The following is a 25,000-nucleotide window of genomic DNA, read 5'->3' on the forward strand; positions in this document are numbered from 1 at the left end:
GAACAAGTTCCAGTTTTTATTTTGTTTAGTTCAGAGTTTCATCATAAACAGTAAACATGTCTTCAGGTGTTTCAACAGGTGGAACTAAAACAGGAAGTCATTAGTGATCGTTAAGATGAACAATCAATAACAATCATTAATAACCAATAACAATCAATAATAACCAATAACAATCATTAATAACCAAAAACAATCATTAATAACCAATAATAACCAATAACAATCAATAATAATCAATAACAATCAATAATAACCAATAACAATCAATAATAATCAATAACAATCAATAATAACCAATAACAATCATTAATAACCAATAACAATCAATAATAACCAATAATAATCAATAACAATCAATAATAAGCAACAATAATCAATAACAATCAATAATAAGCAACAATAATCAAACATAATTGAGTGGAGGATGGAAAGTGGGGAGGAGGGGAAGATGGAGGATGGAGGGTGGACAAACAATGGGTTGGTTCTGGGATGTAATGGAAGAACGAGGTCGGCGCCTCCTACTGGCAGGAGACCAGAACACGTGGAAGGATTATATCTCCAAGCTGGTCCAGGAACACCTCAGGACCGACCTGCTGGACCTGCTGGACCAACGTGACCCGGATAATCAGGACACCGGATGGATAATCAACAAAGAATCAATAATAATCAATAATGATAATAATCAATAATAATCGTGTTAATGTTCTATAGGGCGGCACGGTGGTGCAGTGGTTAGCATTGTCACCTCACAGCAAAAAAGGTTCCGGGTTTGAATCCGGTCCTGGGCCTTTCTGTGTGAGTTTGCATGTTCTCCCTGTGCTTGCGTGGGTTCTCTCCGGGTTCTCCGGCTTCCTCCCATCATCCAAAAACATGCACCTCAGGTCAGGTTACCTGGCGCCGCCTAGTGGCAGCCTGCTGCAGCAGCTCCCCCCTGAGACCCCCCCCTGAGAGCCACCCTGCTGTAGTGAAGACATTTCCCCTCGGGGATTAATAAAGTGTATAAAATAAAAAAAATCAAATGTTCTGCTCGGTATGTTCTTCATGTTACCAGCAGGGGGCGTCTCAGCTCCTTTATTTTACTGCTGCTCTTCCACACCAACATCTGTCTCCTAGAAACCGATGAGTCATCAGCAGCTGCTTTTCTGATTGGCTGTTGAAGCCTGTAAAAAGTCTGGAGTTTTATTTTCTACTTCCTGTTTTTAGTCCAACAGGACACACACACACACACACACACACACACACACACAGACACACACACACACACACATTAACATGTAAACATAAAGTCATGAAACTGTTTCAATATTTATCAGAATCAGTTTATTGGCCAGATATGTTTACACATACAAGTGTAAATAAACGTATAAAACATAAATAAACGTATAAACATATAAAACAAATAAATGTGGTGCAAATGTTGCTGATGCTGTTGGTTCTATGTTTCAATAAATGTATTCCTTTATTTTGGTTTTAACTTCCACAGGGACACGTCTGTCTATAGGGACACGTCTGTCCTCACGACACGTCTGTCCCTGGGACACGTCTGACTACAGGGACACGTCTGTCCTCCGTTTGACTGAATGTCCGTCCGTCTGTCCTCACGTCTGTCGGAGGACAGGGAACGTCTGTCCTCCGTTTGACTGAGTCTCACCTGGTGACTGATGACACACCAGCAGCTGCTTCCTGATTGGCTGCTGACACACCTGAGCAGGTGTTCCTGTGTTTGTCCACCAGGGGGCGTCGGACTCGTCCCTCTGATCTGCTGCTCCACGCCGAGCGGCTCTCCTTAGTAACAGGTGACAGGTCAGCAGCTGGCTCTCTGATTGGCTGGTGAGTGAACAGGAAGTGAAAGCAGCTGGTCGGACTTTCCAGAGACCTGCTGCTCAGATCACGTGACGGCGGACAGGAAGTCACCCTGCAGGAACTCTGAACACCTCTCAGCCTCTCAGCAGCACACCTGGAGGACGACCTCTGACCTGGGGGATGACCTCTGACCTGCAGGATGACCTCTGACCTGGAGGACGACCTCTGACCTGGAGGATGACCTCTGACCTGGAGGATGGCCGCTGACCTTTGACCTGCATTTAGTTTTATTGACTAAAAGAAAGAAGTGAAACTGAGTTGAACGTTGTTTCTGGTTATTTCACTTCAACATCAACTCAGATCCAGTCTGTGCTCCGTCTGAGGCTCCTCCCCCTCCAGGGTTGTTTTCCAGATGTTCATCTTCATGTTTGTTCCAGTTTATATTTTCTGATTTTATAATCAACCTCTTCTTCTTCCTCTTTCAGCCCGTTGGTGTCGGAGCACAAACTCTCAGATCGTCCCGTAGGGGGCGCTGCGTGAGGTCCTCCCAGTTACCATGACGACCACAAGCGGTCTGACTCTCACCTGTCAGCTGATGTGTCCAGATGTTCATCTTTTATAGAAAACAATGAAACGCAACACAGATGTGAAGTTTAATTTCTTTATTGATCACAGAACTCAGATTTCATGATTAGTGAGGACAGCTGAAGAGACAGGAGGACATCCACCATCAGGCAGGGGGACACCTGGTGGACCTGAGACAGGGAGACTTCAGGAAGTGACATCACTTCATCATCTCTGATCGACCTGAAGCTCAAAGACAACCGCAGCAGATTAAAGACCGAGAGGACATTATATAGACACACACTGATGACATCATCAGCTCCAGCCAATCAGCTGCACTCGTTGCCTTTGATGAGGAAGAAGGTTCCAGCTGCAACACCGAGGAGACCGACGGTCAGACCGAGTCCACAGAACACCGAGGGTCCAACACCGGGCTGGGTCAGCTCCACATCTGGAGACAGAACAGAGACACATGAAGCTCCACATCTGGAGACAGAACAGAGACACATGAAGCTCCAGATCTGGAGACAGAACAGACACATGAAGCTCCACATCTGGAGACAGAACAGAGACATGAAGCTCCACATCTGGAGACAGAACAGAGACATGAAGCTCCACATCTGGAGACAGAACAGAGACATGAAGCTCCACATCTGGAGACAGCCGTCCCCCCCCCTCACCATAGATCCTGGTCAGCGGTTCCTCCAGGGCCAGATGTTGCACCGTACAGCTGTAGACGTCCCCCTGCTGTGGGATGAAGTCCAGTCTGGACATCTGGGTGAAGGAACCGTCTCTGTTGGGGTAGGGAACGTTGATGCTGGTTCCTTCTGTCACGTTCTTCCCGTTCTTGGTCCAGTGGACTCGGACCGGCGCCGGATAGAAACCCGACACGTGACAGATCAGAGTGTTCTTCTGTCCCATCTGCAGGACGTCTCTGATGTAGATGGTCAGGCTGGACGGAGGATCTGAGGACAATCATTCATTTCTAAAGGACAAATATTCTCATGCGGTTCTCTTCGTGTCAGAGAACCTTCGTCCAACAGAACGTATCACATCTTACAGCTGACAAGAAATGTTATTTTGTACGTTTTAACTGCAGAAAATAAATGAGAGTTAAATGTTGTTCACCTTGTTCCAGAGGGAGGTCCTTAAAAAAGCTACGAACATTCTTCAGGTTGGACTTGCAGATCTGTTGATTAGCCACAGCTTGTTCATAAGCTCCAGGGTAGCCCGCAGGATCAGCAAACGGAGGCAGAACAATGACTCCTTCCTCTTTGACAAAGTCTGCAAACCAGCCCTCCTCGTTGTCCAGTCCATTCATGTCTTCTCCATCAGAGTCTGAACATCCAACGATCTTAATGCTCTCATGAACAGCTGGAAACACAAAACTCATTATTAACCTGCTGATAAGGATGGTTAGTTAGTTAGTCTGTTAGTTAGTTAGTTATTTAGTTAGTTATTTAGTTCGTCTGTTAGTTATTTAGTTAGTCTGTTAGTTAGTTAGTTAGTTTGTTAGTTTGTTATTTAGTTATTCTGTCAGTAAACAGTTTGATCATCAGTGAATTAAAAGTTCAGATAAATTTACCTTCAGCAGAAACACAGAGGACACAGGAGAGGAAGAGGAGCAGCTCCTTCATCTTCATCATCTTCATCTGTTAACCTGGTAAACTCTTCTTCTCTGTGACTCGGGACTGACTGACAGAAACGGAGAGAAAGTTGAGCTCTTAAAAACAGAACAGCCAATCAGAGAGCAGCGATCGTGATGACGTCATCAGTGTCCAGGTAGAGAGGCAGCAGCTGGAGACAAACTGTCACTCAGCTGAGATCAATAATCAATAAGGTGTTTACACAGCCTCTTCAAAATAAAATCAGACGTTCAATCTCATACTGAAGCTTTTCAAAATAAAACTAGTTTCTCTCGCAGAAGAAACTGTTCTGAAAAATAAAAAACACATTTCATATAGAAATAGAAAAATGTAAAACTCATCATTTACAACATCAAACACGTTTCATCAGAGTTCAGAGCTGCAGGCTCCGCCCCTTTACAGCCCTTCAGTCCAGAAAGAACCTTTCAGAACTTTTGATGTTTTCCTCCATCACAGCTGATCCATGGCTGCAGGTTGATTGACCTGACTGAGTCCCTGATGACTTGATTGATCATCTGAATACTGTAGTACCGCTGAGGACCACTAGGGGCTGTCTCCATCTGTAGTACCGCTGAGGACCACTAGGGGCTGTCTCCATCTGTAGTACCGCTGAGGACCACTAGGGGCTGTCTCCATAGTCTCCATCTGTAGTACGGCCCCTAGTGGTCCTCAGCGGTACTGCAGGTGGAGTCTATGGAGACGGCCCCTAGTGGTCCTCAGTGGTACTGCAGGTGGAGTCTATGGAGACGGCCCCTAGTGGTCCTCAGTGGTACTACAGATGGAGTCTATGGAGACGGCCCCTAGTGGTCCTCAGCGGTACTGCAGATGGAGTCTATGGAGACAGCCCCTAGTGGTCCTCAGCGGTACTGCAGGTGGAGTCTATGGAGACAGCCCCTAGTGGTCCTCAGTGGAACTACAGATGGAGACTATGGAGACAGCCCCTAGTGGTCCTCAGTGGTACTGCAGATGGAGTCTACGGAGACAGCCCCTAGTGGTCCTCAGTGGTACTGCAGATGGAGTCTACGGAGACAGCCCCTAGTGGTCCTCAGCGGTACTGCAGGTGGAGTCTACGGAGACAGCCCCTAGTGGTCCTCAGCGGTACTGCAAGTGAAGTCTACGGAGACGGCCCCTAGTGGTCCTCAGCGGTACTACAGATGGAGTCTACGGAGACGGCCCCTAGTGGTCTTCAGCGGTACTACAGATGGAGTCTATGGAGACAGCCCCTAGTGGTCCTCCGTGGTACTACAGATGGAGACTATGGAGACTCCATCTGCAGTACCGCTGAGGACCACTAGGTCTCCGTAGACTCCATCTGTAGTACCTCTGAGGACCACTAGGGGCTGTCTCCGTAGACTCCATCTGTAGTACCACTGAGGACCACTAGGGGCCGTCTCCGTAGTCTCGTTCCCTGGTAACTGATAAACATCATAAAAACTACTTTAGAAGTTCTGGAAACATTTCAAATGTACTAAATATAAAATGTTTGTCATCACTTTGTAAATAGAAATGTTTGCTTTGGGTCCTGTGGTGTGTAAATGTCCTTAATAACAGAGGAGCAGCAGAGACAAGAGGACAACTGTTCCAGGATCAGGGACACAAACGCTAGATTTAATGAGGGTCAGTAAATATGAGGTGGTAGAACACAACATGCTTCATATGATGGAACACTGAAAACATCCAGTCAGGAGGAATCTTATCATCTTATTCTACTTCTACAATCATGTCTTTAGACGTCCATGGATTTAACTTTTGTCCCACTGGGTTTGTCTTCAACACGGTTTTCATTTATTACTTTTATCTGAAAACAAATCTGATCAAAGTCTCTGAAAGTCTTCGTCTCCTCAAACAGAAACAGGAAGCAGATTTCTGTCAGCAACATTATTACATATATTAATGTTTTAATCATCACAGTCTGTCTCTGTCTGTCTCTGTCTGTCTCTCTGTCTGTGTCTCTGTCTGTCTGTCTCTGTCTGTCTCTATGTCTGTCTCTGTCTGTGTCTGTCTCTGTCTGTCTCTGTCTGTCTCTTTGTATCTGTCTGTCTCTCTGTCTGTCTCTGTCTCTGTTTGTCTCTCTGTCTGTCTCTGTCTGTCTCTCTGTCTCTGTTTGTGTCTGTCTCTCTGTCTCTGTTTGTGTCTGTCTCTGTCTGTCTCTCTGTCTGTCTCTGTCTCTCTGTCTCTCTGTCTCTCTGTCTCTGTCTCTCTGTCTCTGTCTCTCTCTCTCTCTGTCTCAGTGTCTCAGATCAGACCAGTCTCTGTGTCCTCTGCCTGACAACAGCTGATCCTGCTGTCATGTGACCAGCTGCTTTATATTTGTTCCTCCTTCAGACTCAGTCAGTGTTGATCAGGAGGACTCAGGAGGATGACTTCTTCACTGCTCAGCTGCTGCCTGCTCTTCCTCACTGTCTGTCCCACAGGTAGGATCAATACTCTGATCAATACTCTGATCAATACTCTGATCAATAATACTCTGATCAATACTCTGATCAATACTCTGATCAATACTCTGCTCAATACCCTGATCAATAATACTCTGATCAATACTCTGATCAATACTCTGATCCATAATACTCTGATCAATACTCTGATCAATAATACTCTGATCAATACTCTGATCAATACTCTGATCAATACTCTGATCAATAATACTCTGATCAATACTCTGATCAATACTCTGATCAATAATACTCTGATCAATACTCTGATCAATACTCTGATCAATACTCTGATCAATAATACTCTGATCAATAATACTCTGATCAATACTCTGATAGTAAATCCTGATTGTTTGTTCCTCAGATGGATTCCTTGAGTACGTATTGGGCCGCTGTGAGTTTAACATCACAGATGTGAACAAGGCAGAGTTCATCTACTCTAGCTTCTACAACAGGAAGGAACAGTTGAGGTACAGCAGCAGTTTGGGGAAGTATGTTGGATTCACTGCGTACGGTGTGAAGAACGCAGAACGAGCAAACAATGATACAGGAGCGCTGAGCCAGATGAAAGCTAATACGGAGAGATTCTGTCGGTTCAACGCTGGAATCTGGAAGGAGACTGTTCTGTCTAAATCAGGTGAGTTCAGGTTCTGTGACGTCATCACTCACTGACACTTTGTTTGATTTATTGATCACTGATGAAGCTGAACTTTAATAATCAAACATCTGCTGCAGTTTTTAATCACCGTGTTACCGGAGAATCGTTCTGTAAAGGAACGTCTCCATCTGCTGGTGAAACTCTGAAACTACAACTACTGCAGTCAAACCCGACGTGGTTCTCTACTCCTGCTCCCTCCTCCTCTGTCCTCCTCACTCCTCTTTCCTCCCCATCCTCCTCTCTCCTTCTCCCTCCTTCTCTTTCCTCCTCCCTCCTCCTCCTCTCTCCTCCTCCTTCCTCCTCTCCTATTCTCCTCCTCCCTCCTCCTCCCTCCTCTCTCCTCCTCCATCCTCCTCCTTCCTCCTCCCTCCCCATTCTCCTCCTCCCTCCTCATCCCTCCTCATCCTTCTTCCTCCCTCCTTCTCTCTCCTCTTCCCTCCTCCTCCCTCCTCCTCTCTCCTCCTTCCTCCTCCCTCCTCTCCTCTTCTCCTCCTCCCTCCTTCTCTCTCCTCCTTCCTCCTCTCTCTCCCATTCTCCTCCTCCTTCCTCCTCCTCCCTCCCCTCCTCCCTCTTCCCCCTCCTCCTCCCTCCTCCTCCTCCTCTCCCTCCTTCTCTCTCCTCCTCCCTCCTCCTTCCTCCCTCCTCTCCTCTCCTTTTCCTCCCTCTTCTCCTCCTCCTCCTCCTCTCTTCTCCTCCCTCCTCCTCCTTCCTCCTCCCTCCCCATTCTCATCCTCTCTCCTCTTCACTCCTCATCCCTCCTCCTCCTCCCTCCTCCTCTCTCCTCGTCTCTCCTTCCTCTCCTCCTCCTCCTCCTCCCTCCTCCTCCTCCCCTCCTCCTCCTCCTCCCTCCCCTTTCTCCTCCCCCTCCTCTCTCCTCATCCCTCCTCATCCCTCCATTTCCCTTCTCTTTCCTCCCCCTCTTCTCTCCTCCCCCTCCTCCTCCCTCCTCCTTCCTTCCTCTCCTCCTCTTCTCCTCCCCCTCCCTCCCCTCCTCTCCTCCCTCTCCTCCTCCTCTCCGCATCCCTCCTCCTCTGTCCTCCTCCCCTCCTCCTTTTCCTCCCTCCTCTCTACTCCTCCTCCCTCCTCTTCCTTCCTCCTCTCTCCCCATTCTCCTCCTCCCTCCCTCTCCTCGTCCCACCTGCTCTCTCCTCTCTCCTCCTCCCTCCTCTTTCCTCCCCCTCTTCTCTCATCCTCCCTCCTCCTCCCTCCTCTTTCCTCCCCCTCCTCCTCCCTCTCTCCTCTCCTCTCTCCTCTCCTCATCCCTCCATTCTCCCTCCTCCTCCTCCTCTCTTTCCTCTCTCCTCCTCCCTCTCCTCCTCTCTCTAGTCCTCTTTCCTTCTCTCTCCTCCTCCCTCCTCCTCTCTCTCCTCCTCCCTCCTCCTCCTCCCTCCTCTCTCCTCCATGAGAGTGTTAATGAAGGTGTCTGTGTCCCTCAGTGAGTCCATCTGTCCGTCTCTCCTCCTCCACCTCCTCCTCCGGCCGTCATCCCTCCATGTTGGTCTGCAGCGTCTACGACTTCTTCCCCAAACAGATCCAGGTCTCCTGGTTGAGGGACGGACAGAAGATCACCTCTGATGTCACTTCTACCGAGGAGCTGGCCGACGGAGACTGGTACTACCAGGTCCACTCTGAGCTGGAGTACACGCCCAGGTGAGTCCAGGTCCTGGTTCAGGTCCAAGTCCAGGTCCAAGTCCAGGTCCATGGTCCAGGTCCTGGTCCTGGTTCAGGTCCTGGTTCAGGTCCTAGTTCAGGTCCTGGTCCTGGTCCTGGTCCAGGTCCTGGTCCTGGTTCAGGTCCTGGTCCTGGTGCAGGTCCTGGTCCTGGTCCGGTCTGGTCCGGTTTGATGTAGTCTGTGTTGGTTTTTGTTGAACCAGGTCTGGGGAGAAGATCTCTTGTGTGGTGGAACACGCCAGCCTGGACAAACCTCTGATCACAGACTGGGGTAAATACCTGTCTATCTCTCACATGTCTGTCTCTCTACCTGTCTATCTCTCACCTGTCTGTCACCTGTCTGTCTCTCTACCTGTCTGTCTCTCTACCTGTCTATCTCTCACCTGTCTGTCACCTGTCTGTCTCTCTACCTGTCTGTCTCTCACATGTCTGTCTCTCTCTCTGTCTGTCTCTCTACCTGTCTGTCTCTCTATCTGTCTGTCTCTCACATGTCTGTTTCTCACCTGTCTGTCTCTCTATCTGTCTGTCTCTCACATGTCTGTTTCTCACCTGTCTGTCTCTCTCTATCTGTTGATCTCTACCTGTCTGTCTCTCACCTGTCTGTCTATCACCTGTCTGTCTCCCTACCTGTCTGTCTTTCACTGTCTCTATTTATCTGTCTCTCACCTGTCTGTCTATCACCTGTCTGTCTCTCACCTGTCTGTCTCTCACATGTCTGTCTCTCTAACTGTCTGTCCTCAGACCCGTCCATGCCTGAGTCAGAGAGAAACAAGATCGCCATCGGAGCCTCAGGTCTGGTTCTGGGTCTGATCTTATCTCTGGCTGGATTCATCTACTACAAGAGGAAGGCCCAAGGTCAGACCAGTACACACAGTCACAACCAGTTTATATTGGTCTCAAACCAGTTTACACCAGTCTAAAACCAGTTAACACCGGTCTAAAACCAGTTTACACCGGTCTAAAACCAGTTAACACCAGATGAAAACCAATTGCACCAGTTAAAACCAGTTTGTTCCAGATTTAAACCAGTTCACATTAGTTTAAACCCAGCTGGGACCAATTAATATCACCGTGTTTGAGTATAGACTGATTGGTGTTTTCAGTTTAAACCGGTTTCACATCCACTTCCAGACCTCTTCAGTTTAGTCTCAGACCACATCTCAGACCGGTTTATACTAGTTTTCAGTTATTGTTATTAGTCAGTGTAAAACTGGTTTCAGACCAGTTCAGACCAGTTTATCAGAGTCTAAGAACAGATTGTCGTCACTTCTGAAACCTGAAATCTGCTTCACTTAAATAACATTAAACGGAATGATGGCTGTCAGTGTTCAGACCAGTTCAGACCAGTTTGATCCAGTTCAGACCAGTTTGATCCAGTTCAGACCAGTTCAGACCAGTTTGATCCAGTTCAGACCAGTTTGATCCAGTTTAGATCATTGTTATTGTGGTGTAAATGTTTATTTTATAACCTGTCCTCATGTTTTCTCTTTTTCCCCAGGACGCATTCTAGTCCCCACTAACTGAGAGAGGATTCTGGACTGGGTCCTGGTCCTGGTCTGGGTTCTGGGTCCTGGGTCCTGGTGGTCAGATGGAAGAAGAGTCGCTGCTGCTTCAACCTGCTTTCTGTTTCCAACCCAGCAGACTGATAATCCCTGTCTAGACCGGTCTGCTCTAAACCTGAACCAGGACTGGACCCTGATACCCTGCTGGTCTAAACCTGATCCAGGACCCTCACAGAGTGAGTCCCAGTCCTGTTGGTGGTGTCCTTGAGGGGTCAGTCCTGGATCAGGTTTGATGTGGACTCTGGTGTACCCGCTGCCTCCCTGACATGATGCTCCGCTGTATCCGCTCTGCTTCTGAATCACATGTAATCCAGGTTTAATCCAGGTTTAATCCAGGTCTAATCCAGGTCCCGGGATGATTTGGGGCTGACTCACTTTTATAGATTTTTACTGGATATTTTGAAACACAATAAACCGTCAGACTGTCAACTGTTGTTCAGTGTCTTTATTTACCTGTGAGAACAGGTGTGTTAGTTTGAACCAGTTTAAACCAGTTCCAGACCAGTTTGAAGCAGTTTGAACCAGTTTCAGACTAGTTTGAAGCAGTTTGAACCAGTTTCAGACCAGTTTGAAGCAGTTTGAACCTGTGTAGACTGGTGGAAGAGTCCAAACCGGTTCAGGACCAGACTCGTTCCTGAGTGAGATCAAGTTTAAAGAAGGAAACCTGTGAAGGAGCTGCAGTGCATCACTGCAGCAAAGATAGCTGACCAGATGATGATGATGATGAAGATCAGCAGCCTGGTGGTGGCGCTGTGACCACCGACCGCAACAGGAAGTCCAGTGTTTACATCTCTGACCTAGTTTACATGTGGCTTCATGCAGCTGATCACGTGATGTTTGTACCTGAATGTTCACGCTGAGTCATTTAAAGTCACACGCTGCCACCTGCTGGTTGAACGCTGGAGCTGCACCGAGCACCTCCCCCTCCCTCCCACCAGGGGTCCTCAGTTTCCCAGCAGCCTCAGTTCACCAGAGTCCCCTGAAACACTCACCTGTTCCTCATCAGCTGCTCAGTGTCCACCTTCATCTGTTCCTGTGTTTCCAGTCCCCACGTCGGTCCGTCCACCGGGGTCCAGGACCGTCCTCCGTCCTCTGGGACACACGTGTGTGTATGTGTGTGTGTGTGTGTGTGTGTGTGTGTGTGTGTGTGTGTGTGTGTGTGTGTGTATTATACATTTGACTAAATAAACTCATTAAAATCATCAACATGACCATGACGATGCATCAGACACAGGTGAGACTCAGGGGATAGAAGCCCCGCCCCTTCTGGCGGTTTGTGATGTCAGAAAATGAAGAGGAGGTGGAGCCTGTCAGTGACATCACAGCACTGGTGCTGAGGTATTGTCATGGTTACCGGAGAGCCTGTGTGCTGCTATTTGTGGGCGGAGTCATCGTGTTCACCGTCGGTAAACAAAACACGTCATTGATTGATTTAATTGATCAGTTTAATCATGTGACTAAAGTGGGCGTGGCCTACCTTTCAGCATTCTCATTGGCCGAAGCCGTGTTCAGTGGGTGTTACCACTGCTCCCAGGGGGACGGGCATCAGGGAGGTGGAGCTAAAGCACCTGCAGAGGGAGGGGCGGGGCTTTACCTGGGAGATCTGAGGGTGATGATGAGGAGGCTGCTGCAGGATGAAGATATCAGGTATCCATGTTTCTGACGTACTGCGCTCTGATTGGTGGGATAATATGACAGACAGGTGTCATGTTTGTCATCAGACGGGTCAGCAGAGCGGTTCACAGAGGGGACCCTGACCCAGACAGCCTGACAGACAGGACAGAGGGGACACTGAGTCGGTCGTGAACCTGAGAATAACCAATCAACAGCACTGATCCCTGATTAAAGGTTCTAAAGAGCAGGAGAACCACACGGAACCAGAACATCAGCACAAACTGGAGCAACAAAGAAAGAAGCTCTTTATCTGATCTAGCTCCACTAGAGGGATGTTTGTTTGTTTGTTTGTTTGTTTGTTTGTTTGTTGGCAGGTCTCAGCAGAGCTCCCTGTGTCTCCTGGTCTCTGTAGGTCTGATCTCAGAGCAGACCAGGAGACAGGAGACCAGGAGACAGGAGACCAGGAGACAGGAGACCAGGAGACAGGAGACAGGAAACCAAGAGACCAAGAGACCAGGAGACAGGAGACCAGAGACAGGAGACAGGAGACCAGGAGACCAAGAGACAAGAGACCAGGAGACAGGAGACAGGAGACCAGGAGACCAGGAGACCAGAGACCAGGAGACAGGAGACCAAGAGACCAAGAGACCAGGAGACCAGAGACCAGGAGACCAGAGCCGATGTGTTGCCGCTGTGGTTGTTGCTCTGGTTGCCTCTCCAGTTGCCTGTCTGGTTGATGTTCAGGTTTCAGTCTGTTTGTCTACCTGTCTGTCTCTCTAACTGTCTCTCTCTGTCCCTCTCTCTAACTGTCTCTCTCTCTAACTGTCTGTCTCTCTGTCTTTCTCCAGGTGATGACTTCCTGTCTTTGTCCACCAGTCCTCTGCTGCCATCAGACAGGTGTTACAGACGTGTTCTCAGATTTCAGTTCTTCATCTTTGTCTTCCTCAGGGGGCGGAGCTTATCTGGTTCCTGTCACGTCTGTAGAAGACAAAGATCTTAAAGTTGTGCGACCTGAATGTCCTGTTGTCTGACTTTTGACGTGTCGCGTGACCTTTGACCTGCAGCTCTGTGTCTCTGTATGTGCTGTGCGTCACGGTTATCACGTGTTGTAGGTGGAGCATCCTAAACATGCAGGTTAGAGCGTGTAGAGCCGGCTGCTGGAGAGAACACGCTAACACTGAGTAACACGGATGTGATTCTGATCACGCTGAAGGAGATGCTGTTGTGTCTGAACAGCAGCTCCACGGCGGTCGCAGGACTTCCTGCTGTGGAGCTGCGATTCACTGAGCTACACGGAAAACACATATGTGTGCTGCCTTCAGCTCACCGCCACACGTGACCACAGCTGATTATACATGTTGTAGTGTCGTGTTACAGACTGTCACGCCGGACCAGGTGAGGTCATGTGAGGTCATGGGAGGTCATGTGAGGTCATGTGAGGTTATGGGAGGTCATGTGAGGTCATGGGAGTTCAGGTGAGGTTGTTCTGTATATTGAGTTGATGTTTAGAGTATTTTAATGCATCCCCCTGGTGGTTGCATGTGTTATTGCAGTTAGTTTCAGCAGTGTGAGCAGTTGAAGTAGCTGAGCTCGTCCAGAACGAACTGGATACGAGCTTGGATACAGTACACTTCTATACTGACAGCTGAGTGGTCCTTGGTTACATACATAACCAGACAGGTGGTTCCATGTCTACAGGTGTAACAGAGTTCAACGAATCAGGAAATCAACAAACCCTGAACAATGGAACTCCGTGTTCCACACAGAACCCTGCTGATCATGGCACTCCATCTGTAAGTGCAGCTGACCTCGCCAACACAACATGGCTCAGAGGACCTCCGTTCCTTGCTCAGTCCGGGACGACACCAGCTTCAGAAGAGGAGCCATGTGAACTAATCCGTCCTGACAGCGATGTTGAAGTACGACCTCCAATTTGGGCTCACAGCGTTTCGAGCGGTTTTCTTCCTGGAAGGTTCTGGTGCGAGCTATAGAGCTATTGAAGCCTTTCACTCATCACTGGAAACAAAGTGCCAAACATAAAAGTCATGTACAAAACCAACAATCAAACGCACTCACAGCGGAGGAGCTGGTCGTTGCACAAAATCACATCGTAAGTTACGTTCAAAGAGAATTACTGTGAGGAGTTTACTAACTTGACCACCGGTAAGGTGATCCCCAAAAGCATCTCTCTGAAAGGACTAAGCCCGTGGGTTGATGAAAATGACCTGCTAAGGGTTGGAGGCAGGCTGAAGCATGCCATGATGGACGTAACTGAGAAGTTCCCTCAAATCATTCCTCGTCGTAGCCATGTAGCAACACTACTCGTGAGACATCTCCATGAAAGAGTGAACACCGAGGCCGTGTGCTCACAGAGGGTGCTGTTCAGTCATCGGAGCCAAGAGCTCTATCAACAACATGATCCTCAAGTTTCAAACTTCGAGGGAGAACTGTTGAACAGAAGATGGCGGATCTTCCCTTTGATCGGCTCGTGGACTGTCACCACGAGGAGAATGCACAGAGGCCAGAAGGTGGGAAGGATTGTTCACCTGCATGAGCACCTGTGCAGTGCACACAGAACTCATTGAGTCGATGGATGCATCTTGTTTCATCAACGCCTTACGCCGATTCTTTGTTTTGCGGCGTCCAGTTAAACAGTTCACACTGTGGAACCAATGTGAAGGACGCTTGCAGAGAGTTGGACCTTTAGTCTCATTAATGGAACCGGTGATCCTTTAGTCTCATTAATGGAACCGGTGATCCTTTAGTCTCATTAATGGAACCGGTGATCCTTTAGTCTCATTAATGGAACCGGTGATCCTTTAGTCTCATTAATGGAACCGGTGATCCTTTAGTCTCATTAATGGAACCGGTGATCCTTTAGTCTCATTAATGGAACCGGTGATCCTTTAGTCTCATTAATGGAACCGGCGATCCTTTAGTCTCATTAATGGAACCGGTGATCTTTTAGTCTCATTAATGGAACCGGCGATCCTTTAGTCTCATTAATGGAACCGGTGATCTTTTAGTCTCATTAATGGAACCGGCGATCCTTTAGTCTCATTAATGGAACCGGTGATCCTTTAGTCTTATGAATGGAACCGGTGATCTTTTAGTCTCATTAATGGAACCGGTGATCCTTTAGTCTCATTAATGGAACCGGTGATCCTTTAGTCTCATTAATGGAACCGGTGATCCTTTAGTCTCATTAATGGAACCGGTGATCCTTTAGTCTCATTAATGGAACCCGTGATCTTTTAGTCTCATTAATGGAACCGGTGATCCTTTAGTCTCATTAATGGAACCGGTGATCTTTTAGTCTCATTAATGGAACCGGTGATCCTTTAGTCTCATTAATGGAACCGGTGATCTTTTAGTCTCATTAATGGAACCGGTGATCCTTTAGTCTTATGAATGGAACCGGTGATCCTTTAGTCTCATTAATGGAACCGGTGATCCTTTAGTCTCATTAATGGAACCGGTGATCCTTTAGTCTTATTAATGGAACTGGTGATCTTTTAGTCTCATTAATGGAACCAGTGAACCCCCCACTCTTCCCACATGGGGGGTGTGTGGGAACACATGATCAGAGTGTCCCGCCGTATTCTAGGTCCGATGCTCCAGGAAAGCAACGCCCCACACCTCACCCATGAAGCACCGTCCACTTTGACGGCTGAAGTGACGGTTCTTATCAACACAGGCCGTTGGCACCAATCTCATCAGATCCCGAGTCACCGTTTCTACTGACACCATCCTTCTTGCTAACTCAGTAAGTCTGAACTCCTGTTCCTCCTCAGGGGACTTTTAGTAGCAAAGACCTCCACCATCGACAATGGAGACAGGTGCAGCACCTTGCAGACTGTTTTTGGAACAGGTGGAGAAAGAAATGTCTTCCTACCCTTCAAAAACAAAACAAATGGCTGGAAGACAAACCCAACCTCCATGTAGGACATCTAGTCCTGAAATGAATCGTCACTCTCTGGTGTCGAAGACATTCCACAGTCAAGACGTTCCTCAGGTCTGTTTCTGAGACTGATGAGCGTTCAGTGACGTAGAGACTCTCAACTGTTGTGAAATTGAAACAGTGTAATTTATCAAACCCAGGCGGGGCGTGTTCTGAATATTGAGATGATCTTTAGATTATTTTAATGTATCCCCCTGGTGGTTGCATGTGTTACTGCAGTTTGTTTCAGTCGTAGAAGTCTTTTCATTCATTGGCCAATAGGGTCACATGATGTGGCCAGAGCAATGATTCCAGCAGGTGAGGGATCACATGATCACATGAGCAGCTAATCATCTGTCTTTCTTATGTTGAGAGCCTTGAGAAGCAATGTTTGTAAATACCAAAATATCATGTGTATCACACACAGATAGGTAGGTAGGTAGGTATATACTTTATTAATCCCCGAGGGGAAATTTTTTCGCACAACACAACACACACACACACTGACCTGTTTGTGTTCTGTGTTAAAGAATCATTGAATCAGTCGAGATGTCGAGCTTTAAATCTAAATGTCTAAAATAAACCTAAATGTTCAGATTAAGGTCGAGATGTTGAGCTTGTCCTTGACGTCAGATGTTCCCTCCCCGGTGAGGTCAGCGATGACAGCAGCCTCTAGTGGACGAGCTGCGCTACTGCAGTCAAACTCTCTACAGCAGAGGTCTTCAACGTTTTTCAGGCCAAAGACCCTCAAACTGATAGAGATGGAGAAGAGCCCCCTACTACATAAAAAACTAAAGGGAACACTTAAACAACTCAATGTAACTCCAATCAATCCCACTTGTGTGAAATCAATGTGTCCAGTTCGGATCAACACTGATTGAGGATCAGTTTCACCTGCTGTTGTACAAATGGAACAAACAGGTGGAAATGAGGCAATTATCAAGACAACCCTATAAAGGAACGGTTCTGCAGGTGGTGACCACAGACCGTTTCTCTGTCCTCGTCCTTTCTGGATGATCGTTGGTCCCTTTTGCATTTTGCCAGTGTCCTCACCACTAGAGGGAGCATGAGGTGTCTCCAACCCACAGAAGTTGTTCAGGTAGTGCAGCTCATCCAGGATGGCACATCAATGTACACTGTGGCAAGAAGGTTTGCTGTGTCTGTCAGCACAGTGTCAAGAGGACGGAGGACATACCGGGAGACGGGCCGGTCCACCAGGAGACGTGGAGGGGGACGTAGGAGGACAACAACCCGGCAGCGGGACCGCTATCTGCTCCTTTGTGCAAGGAGGAGCAGGAGGAGCGCTGCCAGAGCCCTACAAAATGACCTCCAGCAGGCCACTAATGTGCATGTTTCTGCTCAAACTGTCAGAAACAGACTCCATGAGGGTGGTACGAGGACCCGACGTCCACAAGTGGAGTCTGTGCTCACAGCCCGACACCGTGCGGGGAGATCGGACTTTACCGGAGAACATCGAGATCGGCAGCTTCTCCGTCGGCGCCCTGCGGTCTTCACGGATGAGAGCAGGTTCCCACTGAGCACATGTGACAGACGTGACGGAGTCTGGAGACGCCGTGGAGAACGTTCTGCTGCCTGCAACATCCTCCAGCGGGACCGGTTCGGCGGTGGGTCAGCGACGGTCTGGGGAGGCGTTTCTTCGGAGGGCAGCGCAGCCCTCCGTGTGCTAGCCAGAGGTACCCTGACTGCCATTAGGTCCCGGGATGAGATCCTCAGACCCGTTGAAGACCATCTGCTGGTGCAGTAGGTCCTGGGTTCTTCTGATGCGGGACAATGCTCGGCCTCATGTGGCTGGAGTGTGTCAGCAGTTCCTGCACGATGAAGGCGTCGACGCTCCGGACCGGCCCGTCCGTCCCCCAGACCCGAATCCAATCCAGCACATCCGGGACATCGCGTCTTGTTCCGTCCGCCGACGCCACGTCCACCGCAGACTGTCCGGGAGTGGACCGATGCTTTGATCCGGGTCTGGGAGGAGATCCCTCAGGAGAACATCCGTGGTCTCATCAGGAGCATGCCCAGGCGTTGTAGGGAGTGATACAGGCACGTGGAGGACACACACACTACTGAGACTCATTTGGACTTGTCTTCAGGAATCTCCACAGAAGTTGGATCAGCCTGTGATCTGATTTGTCCACTTTTATTTGGAGTATGATTCTGAATCCAGACCTCCATGGATGATGATTCTGATTTTCATTGATCATTCTGATGTTATTTTGTTCTCAACACATTCCACGATGTAATGAATCAAGATTTGAACTGGAATATTTCATTCATTGAGATCTAGGATGTGTTGTTTAAGTGTTTCCTTTATTTTTTGGAGCAGTGTATATTGTATAAAATTGTTTTATATTAAACTGGGCCTAGTGTCATGTATAAACATATCTTGTTATTGTGCATTCAATACTAAGCTATTCAAATAATACACAGGTTCATTTTTTTTTTTTTTTACAACAGTATCTTCTTTTCAAATATCATTGCAGCGTGTGTCCTTGTGTCGGGGAACTTAGTCATCTGGAGACTGAATCGGCTCTCCGTCAATCACGGGGAACCTGACAGAGCCAGCATGTAACATGCGGCCTTGTGATTGGCTCAGCAGCGATAGGGGCGGGGCCTCCTCTTTGTGTGCAGGAGGGTTAGAAGGAGGTCCAGGCTGGTCTCCTGCTGGAGAGCTCCTGAAAGTGCATTTCTGACTGAAAGATATCTTCTGCCTCCATTCATCCATTTGCTACATGTTGGATTCATGTTAATGTGTATTTAAAGACATTTAAATTTGTGAAAAAAATATTTAAAAAAATTATTGAAATTTAAATAAAGAAATATCAAAAAAATATGAAAAATTGTCTAATCAACCAAAAATTTCACAGACCGCCTGCAGTACCTCCGCGGACCCCCTAGGGGTCGCGGACTCCCTGTTGAAGACCTCTGCTCTACAGGGTTTAAATACAAACAACAGTCCTCCTTCACATCAGAGCGATATGATGGCAATAATATGAATGTTGTTCTCCTCACAGGAAGAACAACATTCTACAAAAAAAAAAAATCCTGATATTATTTAGTCTTAAACATTATACAAGTGTTTTTTTTTTTTTTAATGTTTGAACAGTTTTGGTTCTTTAGAGTCTAAAACAGGAAAACAGTTTGATAGAAAACATCATCGGCTCAAAGCAGCTTCTCAACAGACTTACTTCCTGTGTCGCTCCCTCCACCCACCAGGGGGCCCCGTCTCCTTCCTGCCCCGCCCACCAGGGGGCCTCATCTCCTTCCTGCCCCGCCCACCAGGGGGCCTCATCTCCTTCCTGCCCCGCCCACCTCACCTGCTCCCAGCTCTCCAGTCTGCTTCACCTGCAGCCGGCTGACAATCAGGTTGGTGAGTAAATATACTTCTAGTTTATTAATCTGATGCTGCTCGTCTATTTCTGACTCTCATCTGTCCGTCATCTGTTTGAATCCTGTTTGAATCTTGTTTGAATCTTGTTTGAATTGTTTGAATCTTGTTTGAATCTTGTTTGAATCCTGTTTGAATCCTGTTTGAATCTTGTTTGAATCCTGTTTGAATCTTGTTTGAATCCTGTTTGAATCCTGTTTGAATCCTGTTTGAATCTTGTTTGAATCTTGTTTGAATCCTGTTTGAATCTTGTTTGAATCCTGTTTGAATCCTGTTTGAATCCTGTTTGAATCCTGTTTCTGGTTTCTGTATTTTTTTCCAACTCTGCCGTTAGTGAGAAAACTTTTCTTTTTAGTGTGGCGTTCTTTCTTCCTCCTGGAAACTGTAACAGATGAAGTTAGTTTTATTTTGAAAGGCTGTAACACCTCCAGCAGAGCTTTTATTGTGGCGATCCTGCAGGAACCTTCCTGGACTGCTGCAGGTTTCATCCTGATCCAGTTTGTTTATGATGGATGATCTCAGTCGGTGTGTTCAATCAAACCAGCAGCTTCTTAGTGTGAAAGTTATTCCAACTGAACACCTTCCTTTATTTGTTTGTTATTTATTTATGTTTATTTGTTTGTTTGTTTACATTTGCTTGTTTACATTTGTTTATTTATGTCTGTATGTTCGACTGAAGACATGAACAGGTGGAAGAATGTCCAACCTGCTGCAGGACAGGTTGACGTCATCACTCAGACTGCAGGTAGACGTGTAATACCTGTGAGGACCACCAGGGGCTGCTGTCCAGTGCCGTCATGTCATGGACACATCAATCACACGTTCATCTTTTATAAGGAATTTATTTCAGTATTGAATTCATAACGAAGTGATGTCATTGTACAAGGAGCCGTCATCAGTCATCCTGATCAGGTGATCAACACTCCTCCTGTCCGTGCTCAGACCAGCGCTGAGTGTGTGATGATATTACATCATCAATAATGGGATTATTCTCTTTAATATAATAATTATTCACAACACCCTGAACTTCAGTCGGCCATCTTCCATCTACCGTCAGTCCCTGTTACCATAGTGATAGGTTGCAGACCACACCCAGAGCACTCTGGGTAACGGAGTCCTGTGGTTGGGACGCAGGTGGCCAAGCCCCGCCCCCACGCTGCCCAGGTGTGTGAAGCTTTAGCTCCGCCCCAGCAGGTGACTTTCGCGTTGTCTCCGCCCCGCCACCCGGAGCAGGGAATTATGGGTACTGAAGTCCTTCCATGCTGAAGATATTTGTCGCCGTCCTTCAGCAGCAGGGAACTGTGGGTAATGTAGTCTGTAAGTCTTTTTGATTAAAAAGAGAAGTGCTTCACTTTGTTTCACCTCCTTGTTGTTGCTAAGCAACCAGAAAGATAGTAACTTGTCCATAGGATTATGGGTCGTGTAGTCCAGCAGAAGATAGTTATAGTCCAGGCAGAAAAGGATTGTGGGAGTGAAGGTGAAGGTAGAGGAGGATTGTGGGAGTTGTAGTCCAGTGGTTGTTTGATACTTTAAGCCCTGAATAGACTGTGTTTGAGCCCCATCGTTTTATTTACAGTCACACAAGTCTTTATGTACACACACACACACACACACACACACACACACACACACACACACACACACACACACACACACACACCATTTTCACGTTACATAAATAAATCAATAAATAAATAGATGATAAATAAATAGGATAATATAAATACTTCAATACCAACTGACCTCTACAGTCTCTTCATTATTTACTGATAATACAGATTATTAATCAACACAATCAATCCGTCATGTGTCAGATGGACGGAGGGATGGACACGTCTGTCCTCTTCTCAGAAAACACGCCTCTCTTGAGGTTGTCTTGGCGACAGCTTCCATCCAATCACTGAGCTCGTCGTCCTCCCAAATCTGCCCTTCGGGTGGCGCCTGTCGGAGGAGGTTCCCATGGAGACGGCGCCCGTTGCTAGCAGTGGCCAATCAGAGTCTGTCGCGGGCGGGGACCCAGATGTAGGGGCCGCTCTGCTCCTCGATGGAGACTTTGACCTGGTGGTAAACCTCCTCGAAGCTGTCGCCGTGCACGATGGCTGAAAACACGGAGAGGAAACGTTAACACACACACACTGACACGCTCGCACGGTCGCCACGTGAACGGACGTGTTTTCACCTGTGAAGCACTCCAGGAAGTCCTGCTCCAGTTTGATGGCTCGGTCCAGAGCCTTCCTGGCCTGGTCCTCCGACAGACGCTTGTTCAGATCCCTGCACACATGTAGACCCGACGGGTCAGAGAACGACGAGCTACACAACCACAACAACAACCATAACAACTGTCATCATAACAACCACAACAACAACCATAACAACCATAACAACCGCCATCATAACAACCACAACCATAACAACCACAACCGTATCAACCATAACCATAACCATAACAACTACCACCATAACCATAACAACCACCATCATAACAGCCACCACCATAACAACCACCATCATAACAACCACCACCATAACAACCACCACAACCATAACAGCCACCACCATAACAACCACCATCATAACAACCACAACCATAACAACCACAACCATAACCATAACCACAACCACAACCATAACAAGCACCACCATAACAACCACCACCACAACCATAACAACCACCACAACCATAACAACCACCACCATAACAACTACCGCCATAACCATAACAAGCACCACCACAACCATAACAACCAACACCATAATAACAACCACAACTATAACAAGCACCACCATAACAACAACAACCACAACCACAGCCATAATAACAAGCACCACCATAACAACCACCACCACAACCATAACAACCACCACAACCATAACAACCACCACCATAACAACTACCGCCATAACCATAACAAGCACCACCACAACCATAACAACCAACACCATAATAACAACCACAACTATAACAAGCACCACCATAACAACAACAACCACAACCACAGCCATAATAACAAGCACCACCATAACAACCACCACCACAACCATAACAACCACCACCACAACCATAACAACCATCACCACAACCATAACAACCACCACCATAATAACAATTACCACCATAACAACCACCACCACCATCTCCACTCACAGGATGTTCTCCAGCGAGCGCGGCCGGATGAAGATGGCGATCGGGTGGAGCTGAGCTGCTTGCAGCCTCCTCACGGCGTTGGCCGACACATCCAGGATGCAGTGCTTACCCTGGAAACACAGAGGGAGGACATCACCATGGTAACCATACTGTCATATAAACACTATAGAGGCCATCACCACGGTAACCAGCGCGTCTCACCTGCTCGGCCACCTGTCTGACGCTCTGCACCGACGTCCCGTACAGGTGGTTGTTGTACTGCCCCGCCTCAATGAAGCGATGCGACTGGATGTCCCGCTCCATCTGTTCCCGTGACGACACAAAGTGGTAGTCCCGCCCATCGGCCTCGTAGTCCCTGCGGGGGCGAGTCGTGTCTGAGGGCGGAGGCAGAGAGGCGTGTCAGCGACTTCCTGTTTGTTGACCTGAAGTTGTCACCAGGTGACGTGGAGACTTACGAGGGACGCAGGAGCCGAACTTGTCGGGGAACTCTGACAGCAGGTCGTCGTTGACGCGGTCTTTAGTCGGGCCGAGGATGATGACGGGACGAGCGTAGTCCACTGAGGACAGACACACAGGTAACCTTAGTCTCAGGAACAGAACCATGAAGGTTCTGGTTCCTCCATCATGATGTGTGGAGAACGGACTGACCTTCGATCTGAGAGGTGAGCTCGTAGCTGTGAACGAACCCTTCTCGACCTGCAAGAAGAAAACACGTCACGTGACTTCATTTCATTTAATCTAATCAGGTCGGTGGAGAGAAACTAAACTGAAACATGACGGCAGGTTTAGATTTAAATCTCTGAACCGTCCGTCAGGAGGTTTTTAAACATCAGAGTTTCTAAAGTTATCAGCAGACGAGACGTGATAACAGCGATCCGACGGTAGGAAGCGGAGTCGTCTGCGTACAGGCGGACGTTCCTGGTTGTTCCTGGGACGTAGATCAAGATCAACTGATCTGGTCGTCTTCTAATGAATTCATCCGCTTTAATCTCATTTCTTCTCAACGTTTAATCAACATCGACTGGCTGAACTTTGTTTATTTTCTGTTTTTTAGTCTTTAATGTTTCATGTTCTGTTTTTAACCATCTGATCGTTTCTATTTAATAAGTATGAAGCTTGTGTGTTTGTTTAAGTGTGACTGTGCTGAGTTCTCGGCTGTGTTGAGTCTCGTGAGGTTTGATCCACGTTGAACTTTACCTTTACTCTTCATCCGTGACCACTCCTTCCTCTCCACCCTGAAACACAGACACACACCTTGTTGTGACGTCACACAGGTGGGCCGGCAGCGCTCGTCCACCCGTCTCCGTCCTGACCTGTGTTTGGAGGGGATGTATCCCAGCTCCTCCAACTCCCCCTGCTGGTTGACCCGTCTGGCCTGCCACCACTCCTCGTCGCCGCTGTCCACCACGTGAAGAACCTCCCCGAAGTTAAAGTCCAGAGCCTGAGACAGCACGCCGCAGTCCCACTGCTTATCGTAGTCGAACAGAGCTCTGAGACAGAGGACACGCTGATGACATCACCTCCAGCTCAGGTGTGTTCAGGAGTGTTCAAGAGTGTTCAGGAGTGTTCAGGTGTGTTCAGGTGTGTTCAGGTGTGTGTTCAGGTGTGTTCAGGAGTGTGTTCAGGTGTGTTCAGGAGTGTTCAAGAGTGTTCAGGTGTGTTCAGGTGTGTGTTCAGGTGTGTTCAGGAGTGTGTTCAGGTGTGTTCAGGAGTGTTCAAGAGTGTTCAGGTGTATTCAGGTGTGTTCAGGAGTGTGTTCAGGTGTGTTCAGGAGTGTTCAAGAGTGTTCAGGTGTGTTCAGGAGTGTGTTCAGGTGTGTTCAGGAGTGTTCAAGAGTGTTCAGGTGTGTTCAGGTGTGTTCAGGAGTTTTCAGGTGTGTGTTTGGGTGTGTTCAGGTGTGTGTTCGTGTGTGTTCAGGTGTGTTCAGGAGTGTTCAGGTGTGTGTTCAGGAGTGTTCAGGTGTGTGTTCAGGTGTGTTCAGGTGTGTTCAGGAGTGTGTTCAGGAGTGTTCAGGAGTTTTCAGGTGTGTGTTTGTGTGTTCAGGAGTGTTCAGGAGTGTGTTCAGGAGTGTTCAGGAGTTTTCAGGTGTGTGTTACCTGACATAGAAGCTGCGGTTGGCTCTTAAACTACCAGATGAACTGTTCATCATCTGCTCCCTCAGGTCGTGGATCTTTGCTTCAAAACGGCTGTACTCTACAGACAACACACACACACACACACACACACACACACACACACACACACACACACACACACACACACACACACACACACACACACACACACACACACACTGTTTTTCCAGACTCCAATCAGAGAAACTCTGAATGAGTCTCGAGATCAGAAAACAAAATAATTCATGTCCTGCAGAACTGTGTGTGTGTGTGTGTGTGTGTGTGTGTGTGTGTGTGTGTGTGTGTGTGTGTGTGTGTGTGTGTGTGTGTGTGTGTGTGTGTGTGTGTGCTCTCACCCTCTGGTCTGTACTGTGTTACTATGGTAACAGTCTGTCCAGCGTTCTTCAGGGCTGCTGCTGCTTGTTCATGTGTGGCGTACCTGAGATCC

At 47.8% G+C, this 25,000-nt stretch overlaps 4 protein-coding genes and 1 long non-coding RNA gene across 11 annotated transcripts in view; 1 reads left to right on the plus strand and 4 right to left on the minus strand.

Annotated features, from left to right (window-relative positions):
* Window positions 1-2,450: 2,450 nt before the first annotated feature.
* On the minus strand, window positions 2,451-4,070 carry LOC138614463 (H-2 class II histocompatibility antigen, A-R alpha chain-like). The gene is made up of 4 exons (XM_069687941.1): window positions 3,953-4,070; window positions 3,496-3,741; window positions 3,048-3,332; window positions 2,451-2,818 (listed from the first exon to the last, which is right to left on the minus strand). The coding sequence occupies exons 1-4, from the start codon at window positions 4,017-4,019 to the stop codon at window positions 2,697-2,699; spliced, it is 720 nt and encodes a 239-aa protein (XP_069544042.1). The 5' UTR covers window positions 4,020-4,070; the 3' UTR covers window positions 2,451-2,696.
* A 2,250-nt stretch (window positions 4,071-6,320) lies between these two features.
* LOC138614462 (H-2 class II histocompatibility antigen, E-S beta chain-like) lies at window positions 6,321-10,765 on the plus strand. Of its 2 annotated transcripts, XM_069687940.1 has the most exons (7): window positions 6,321-6,427; window positions 6,810-7,082; window positions 7,267-7,288; window positions 8,562-8,753; window positions 8,978-9,045; window positions 9,516-9,629; window positions 10,273-10,765. In XM_069687940.1, the coding sequence occupies exons 1-7, from the start codon at window positions 6,373-6,375 to the stop codon at window positions 10,296-10,298; spliced, it is 750 nt and encodes a 249-aa protein (XP_069544041.1). In that variant the 5' UTR covers window positions 6,321-6,372; the 3' UTR covers window positions 10,299-10,765. The 2 variants fall into 2 exon arrangements, with proteins under 2 accessions (XP_069544041.1, XP_069544040.1); XM_069687939.1 differs by lacking the exon at window positions 7,267-7,288 and having other exon boundaries at window positions 8,540-8,753.
* LOC138614465 (uncharacterized) lies at window positions 9,142-12,735 on the minus strand. Its single transcript, XR_011310283.1, has 3 exons — window positions 12,715-12,735; window positions 9,356-9,470; window positions 9,142-9,215 (listed from the first exon to the last, which is right to left on the minus strand). It is a non-coding gene; the product is annotated as an uncharacterized lncRNA (long non-coding RNA).
* Window positions 12,736-20,893: 8,158 nt separating this feature from the next.
* LOC138614456 (disks large homolog 4-like) overlaps window positions 20,894-25,000 on the minus strand; it is a 25,251-nt gene continuing 21,144 nt past the window's right edge. For all 6 annotated transcript variants that reach the window (XM_069687929.1, XM_069687928.1, XM_069687930.1 and 3 more), the window contains 10 exons: window positions 24,909-25,000; window positions 24,535-24,631; window positions 23,752-23,928; window positions 23,636-23,673; window positions 23,087-23,134; window positions 22,894-22,995; window positions 22,640-22,812; window positions 22,439-22,548; window positions 21,473-21,564; window positions 20,894-21,392 (listed from right to left, as the gene is read on the minus strand). The exon at window positions 24,909-25,000 is cut by the window's right edge and continues 11 nt beyond it. In XM_069687929.1, coding sequence (XP_069544030.1) covers window positions 21,286-21,392; window positions 21,473-21,564; window positions 22,439-22,548; window positions 22,640-22,812; window positions 22,894-22,995; window positions 23,087-23,134; window positions 23,636-23,673; window positions 23,752-23,928; window positions 24,535-24,631; window positions 24,909-25,000 — 1,036 coding nt within the window. In that variant the 3' untranslated portion in view covers window positions 20,894-21,285. The remainder of the gene's footprint in view (window positions 21,393-21,472; window positions 21,565-22,438; window positions 22,549-22,639; window positions 22,813-22,893; window positions 22,996-23,086; window positions 23,135-23,635; window positions 23,674-23,751; window positions 23,929-24,534; window positions 24,632-24,908) is intronic.
* LOC138614466 (keratin-associated protein 21-1-like) lies at window positions 21,596-22,432 on the minus strand (the record flags this gene model as incomplete). Its single annotated transcript, XM_069687943.1, has 1 exon — window positions 21,596-22,432. A coding segment is annotated over one exon (714 nt), but the record flags the coding sequence as incomplete, so codon positions are not given.

The sequence above is a fragment of the Brachyistius frenatus genome, unplaced genomic scaffold, assembly GCF_029030835.1.
Source record: "Brachyistius frenatus isolate BFR_SWC_R1_liver_20210118 unplaced genomic scaffold, ASM2903083v1 Contig_508, whole genome shotgun sequence".
Taxonomy (NCBI): Eukaryota; Metazoa; Chordata; class Actinopteri; family Embiotocidae; genus Brachyistius; species Brachyistius frenatus.

Excerpts from the sequence above, each read along its gene's own strand:
- LOC138614463 (XM_069687941.1), bottom strand. The coding sequence starts at position 4,019 with ATGAAGATGATGAAGATGAAGGAGCTGCTCCTCTTCCTCTCCTGTGTC. Across the intron at positions 3,333-3,495 it reads GGACCTCCCTCTGGAACAAG|ATCCTCCGTCCAGCCTGACC; the intron begins GTGAACAACATT and ends GATTGTCCTCAG. Across the intron at positions 2,819-3,047 it reads ACCGCTGACCAGGATCTATG|ATGTGGAGCTGACCCAGCCC; the intron begins GTGAGGGGGGGG and ends TTCTGTCTCCAG.
- LOC138614462 (XM_069687940.1), top strand. The coding sequence starts at position 6,373 with ATGACTTCTTCACTGCTCAGCTGCTGCCTGCTCTTCCTCACTGTCTGT. Across the intron at positions 9,046-9,515 it reads ACCTCTGATCACAGACTGGG|ACCCGTCCATGCCTGAGTCA; the intron begins GTAAATACCTGT and ends GTCTGTCCTCAG. Across the intron at positions 9,630-10,272 it reads CTACAAGAGGAAGGCCCAAG|GACGCATTCTAGTCCCCACT; the intron begins GTCAGACCAGTA and ends CTTTTTCCCCAG.